Source organism: Carlito syrichta, unplaced genomic scaffold (assembly GCF_000164805.1).
Source record: "Carlito syrichta isolate Samal-C Ts95f unplaced genomic scaffold, Tarsius_syrichta-2.0.1 Scaffold123376, whole genome shotgun sequence".
Lineage (NCBI taxonomy): Eukaryota > Metazoa > Chordata > Mammalia > Primates > Tarsiidae > Carlito > Carlito syrichta.
The window spans coordinates 44,518-49,027 of NW_007067472.1; the positions used below are offsets into that span (position 1 = coordinate 44,518).

The window sequence follows — 4,510 nt, forward strand, 5'->3', positions numbered from 1 at the left end:
CCTCGCCGGCGGCCGGGGCGGGGCCCCCTTCTGACTTTGTCTGGGTGGACCCCGATTCGTTCTCCCGCGTCGCCGTCTGCACTCGTGTTACGGATCTCCATCTGCGTGCTCCACGCTGAGCTAGGCCAGCAACCTCCCCACGAAGGGGCCGGCCCTTGCTCGTTCGCCAGGGAGGACAGGGAGCTCACCCCCTCGTGGCAGCCCAATCTTCTGTGTTCCAACCGTTGGAAATTCTTGGAGTCTCCTTCTTGGCTTTCTTTGCCACCCCCAGACCAGACCTTCAGAGACACGGTCACACTCCTCGGGCCTTCTCTGGCAGAGTGGCTCCGGGTTCTTCCCCTGGGCTTCCTAGGCCGGGCAACCGGGCCCTCTCACCATCCGGGCCCTTCCCCCGGTCAGGATCTGTCCCCAGGCTGTCCACGCCCCTTGACCTGCAGCCCCTACGGTGCCTTTGGTTGTCTGCACATCGTGTGTGGATGCCAGCGCTGCCCCATCTCATCCCGCCTGCCAGGTGCTGACAGTGGACGCTCGGAACCATGGTGAAAGCCCCCACAGCCCGGACATGAGCTATGAGGTCATGAGCCTGGACCTGCAGAGCCTCTTGCCCCAGCTGGGCCTGGTGCCCTGCGTCATCGTTGGCCACAGCATGGGGGGAAAGACAGCGATGCTGCTGGCACTACAGAGGGTGAGCTGCCCCCGTCCTGGGCCTCCTCCCATCCAGTGTAGACCCTGAGGTCTACACGGGGACTCAGACAAACCTTGGATGGCCAAGTTCAGGCTCCAGGAACGGTGCCCAGGACCCACTCTGTCTGCTCTAAGGCAGGTCCCCGGTCCTTTTCTCTCCCACAGCCAGAGCTGGTGGAACGTCTGATCGCCGTGGACATCAGCCCGGTGACGACCACAGCCGTCTCAAACTTCGCCACCTACATGGCGGCCATGAGCGCTGTAGACATCCCAGATGAGGTGCCCCGCTCCCATGCCCGAAAACTGGCCGACGAGCAGCTCAGCTCTGTTGTCCAGGTGATGCGCCCAAGCCCCCGGATGGTGTTGGAGGCTGGGGCCTGTCGAGGGAAGAGTGGGGGCCCCAGGCCTCGCAGGGAGCCCCCCCAACTGCCGGAACCCCACAGGATATGGCCGTGCGGCAGTTCCTGCTTACCAACCTGGTGGAGGTCGATGGGCGCTTCGTGTGGAGGGTGAATTTGGATGCTTTGGCCCAGAACCTGGACAAGATCTTGTCCTTCCCACCACGACAGGGGTCCTACCCCAGGCCAACTCTCTTCCTCCTTGGTGGAAAATCGCAATTCGTGCAGTAAGCCACCTGGGTAGTGGGAGGGACGTGCCTTACTGGCCCAGCCCCCAGCCCCAGGGAGTGGGCATAGGTGGGGATGCCTAAGAGCCTGGAAACACCACTGGGCGCACGGGCTCACAAGGCTTTCCGTCTCTCCCCACTCTGTCTCTGCTTGTCCCTTTCTGGTCCCCTTCTCTCCCCCTGGTCCGGCCTTCACCCTCTCTCGATGGCTGTCCCTGTGGTGCACAGTCCTAGCCACCACCCTGAGATTATGCGGCTCTTCCCTGGGGCCCAGATGCAGACCGTGCCCAATGCTGGCCACTGGGTCCACGCTGAATGCCCGCAGGACTTCATGGCTGCCATCCGAGGCTTCCTGGTCTAAGAGTCACCGTCTAGAGGGGCCACAAGACCCCAGGCGACAAGTCCTGACACCCCACTCCACGTCGCGGCACAGAAGGACTCAGGCGGGCACTGAAAGGGCACGAGGGTGCAGGGGTGGACAGACCTCAAGCTTTAATGAATAAAGACACTGCTCCCCGAGTCCCGGCTGAGCTCTCTCACCACCAACGTCCCTTGCCCAGGAGGAATCTGGCCCAGGGGGTCCTGGCAGCTCCTGGGTCCACGTGGGCTGCCTGAGCGCCCCTGGCCTCTCTCTGCAGCTGACTCTGGACCTGCTGTCTCACCAGCTGCTGCATGTCCTCCTGGGGCAGGAGAGCAGGTTCAAGGCCAGCCCTGCGCCCCGCTCCCCAGGCCTCCCAGGCCCCGCCAGCATTTCCACCCTACCTCCCAGGCCTCCACCTCCTGCCTCAGCCTCCGTTTTTCCTCTAGGACCTTTAGCAGCTGGGCCTCCACAGCGAGCAGCCTGGCTTTGCATGTGTCCAGCTCAGCCTCCACTGCCCGCTTCCTGCAGGTGGCAGGGGGAGCAGCTGAGGCCCAGGCCCTGCAGGTCTGGTTTGGGGCCCCGGAGGTGGGCAAACGTGGCCACAGCCTCTGCCTCAGTGATGGGGTGTTTGTGTGACTTTCCTCCCAGAATGCTCAGCCTTCCCCTCCCCTCCCATCCTCTGGCAGGACAGGGCCCTGGGGGGGTGCCTCTCCCTCCCAACATCCCCAAGCCGCTTCCTCTCACTTGGCAATGGCTTCATCCCGCTCCTGGAGAACTTGGTCCAGGGAGGGCTCTATCTGGGTGTCCCCCAGTGCGCCAGCCACCTGGGATTCCGGGCTCTGGTGTAGGGTGACAGAGGAGGGACACTGATTGGGGGCTTGCCTGGATGGGGTGTCCCACTCTGGGCCCTTCCAGCCTAGCTTTGGGGCTGACTTCAGGCAGGGAGGGGACTGGGGCGTTCTGCACCTGCCCCACGGTGCCCAGGCTCATGGACGTCTGGAAAGGTGAGCAGGACTTGAGCCGTGAGGAGGAGGTAGCAGGTATGGCACCTTCCTGGCCTCAGGGCCAGCAGACTGGGAAGGGTGTGCAAACCCCCAAGGAGGAAAGGAGTTCCCACCCAGTCCTCAGGAAAGGACAAGGTGGGTGTGTTCAGAAGGACACTTACCCCTCGAGGGCCCGACACAGAGGGTGGCCTGGTGACTGGGACTCTTGTCAGCAGGTGGGGCAAGAGCAGGACGTGGCCCTTTGCCCTCCCTTCCTGGCAAGGCACTCCCTGCTAGGCCCCACCCCCAGCAGGCTAGCCCAGGGCGAGGAGAGGCCCTCCTGCACCCTGGAACCCTCTGACCAGGCCCACAGCAAACTCAGCCCCTTCCCGTCCCGTCTTAGGCTTCCCTTCACCCCCAGAGGGTACTCTACCCACATCTTGCGATAGGGGGGACAGAGCCAGGACTTGGCCCCAGGACTGCTCCGATGCTGACAGACATAAAGGGTCCCAGCCCCCCGTCCTGAAGGGTCGGCATCTTGGTACCTTGGATGGCATCATTCACGCGTGTAACTATGACCTCACCTCACAGAAGACAGAAGGGTCAAAGTTTCTTCCTGGCAACTTCCTCCTAACATCTTGAGTAGTACCCGTAATATTCCCCACTTTCTGATCCAAGAGCACGGGTAGGTCCGCTGTGCCCTCTGGGGTCTCAGTATCCCCCACCTCCCTCAAGGGGGCCACCACCCTCCAACAAGCACTCTGACTACACCAGCGACGTGAACGTGCAAAAGGGAATTTTCTCCACTGAGAGGCCTTTTCAGCCATGTTCCGTCTTGGGAATTAGGTTCTCAACCCAGCTCTAAACGGTAAATGTTGCCAGGTGCAGTAGCTCACCTGTAGTCCCAGTTCAGGAGGCTGAGGCAGAAGGATCACTTGAGCTCAGGCGTTCTGGGCTTATGCCAATCTGGTGTCTCCACCAAGTCTGACATCAGTATGGTATCCTCGCAGGAGTGGGAGACCACCAGGTTGCCTAAGGAGGGGTGAACTGGCCCACGTCAGAGTAGTGCTATTGCACCCGTGAATAGCCAGTGCACTCCAGCCTGGACGACATGGTGAGACCCCTGTCTCCATAAATAAACTGTAAATGCTTCCTTCAGGAAGCTCCTTCAGGGCTGACTCCTGATGGGCCATGGGTCCCACTCAGCCAGCCATTCCTTCAAGAGCTGGTCTTGACAGTTTCTCTGAGCCTTAGGCGAAGAGACAGGCATGAACTGTTCCCCCAGTATGCCCTCTGGGTCAATGTTCATCCGATGTGTTTTGAGAAGCTGCTCTGGGCCATGGCTCAGACGGGTCCCCTGCTCCCAGGGACCTCTGAGCTAGTGGGGATGCAGCATAGTTACAGTCATCCAGGTGTGGGGGGGAGGGTCCAGGGATGATGGGAGCACAAAGGAGACCCCCCACACTCGGTCAGTCTGCGGGGGTTCCTGGGAGCTTGTCCAAGATGAATTACTCAGGCTGCCAGGAATCAGCCAGGGGGAGCGCTGATACTCTTGCTCTTCTAACTTGTTTATTTTCTGAGTTGGGGTCAGGGTCTCACTCCGTCACCCAGGCTGGCGTGCAATGGCATGATCACAGATCACCACAACCTCAACCTCTTAGGCTCAGGTGATCCTCCTGCCTCAGCCTCTAGAGTAGCTGGGACTACAGGTGCACACCACCACACCAGGCTGATTTTTTTGTAGAGACAACATCTCTGTGTTGCCTAGGCTGGTCTTGAACTTCTGGGCTCAAGCAATCTTCTCGCTTCAGCCTCCCAAAGTGCGAGGACTACAGGTATGAGCCACCCTTCCTGGCC

The 4,510-nt window shown here is 60.9% G+C and overlaps 1 protein-coding gene across 1 annotated transcript; it reads left to right on the forward strand.

The window, feature by feature from the left end:
- The first annotated feature begins 267 nt into the window (after positions 1 to 267).
- ABHD11 (abhydrolase domain containing 11) lies at positions 268 to 1,828 on the forward strand. The gene is made up of 5 exons (XM_021707681.1): positions 268 to 352; positions 512 to 685; positions 850 to 1,020; positions 1,128 to 1,309; positions 1,538 to 1,828. The coding sequence occupies exons 2-5, from the start codon at positions 563 to 565 to the stop codon at positions 1,668 to 1,670; spliced, it is 609 nt and encodes a 202-aa protein (XP_021563356.1). The 5' UTR covers positions 268 to 352; positions 512 to 562; the 3' UTR covers positions 1,671 to 1,828.
- Positions 1,829 to 4,510: the final 2,682 nt, after the last annotated feature.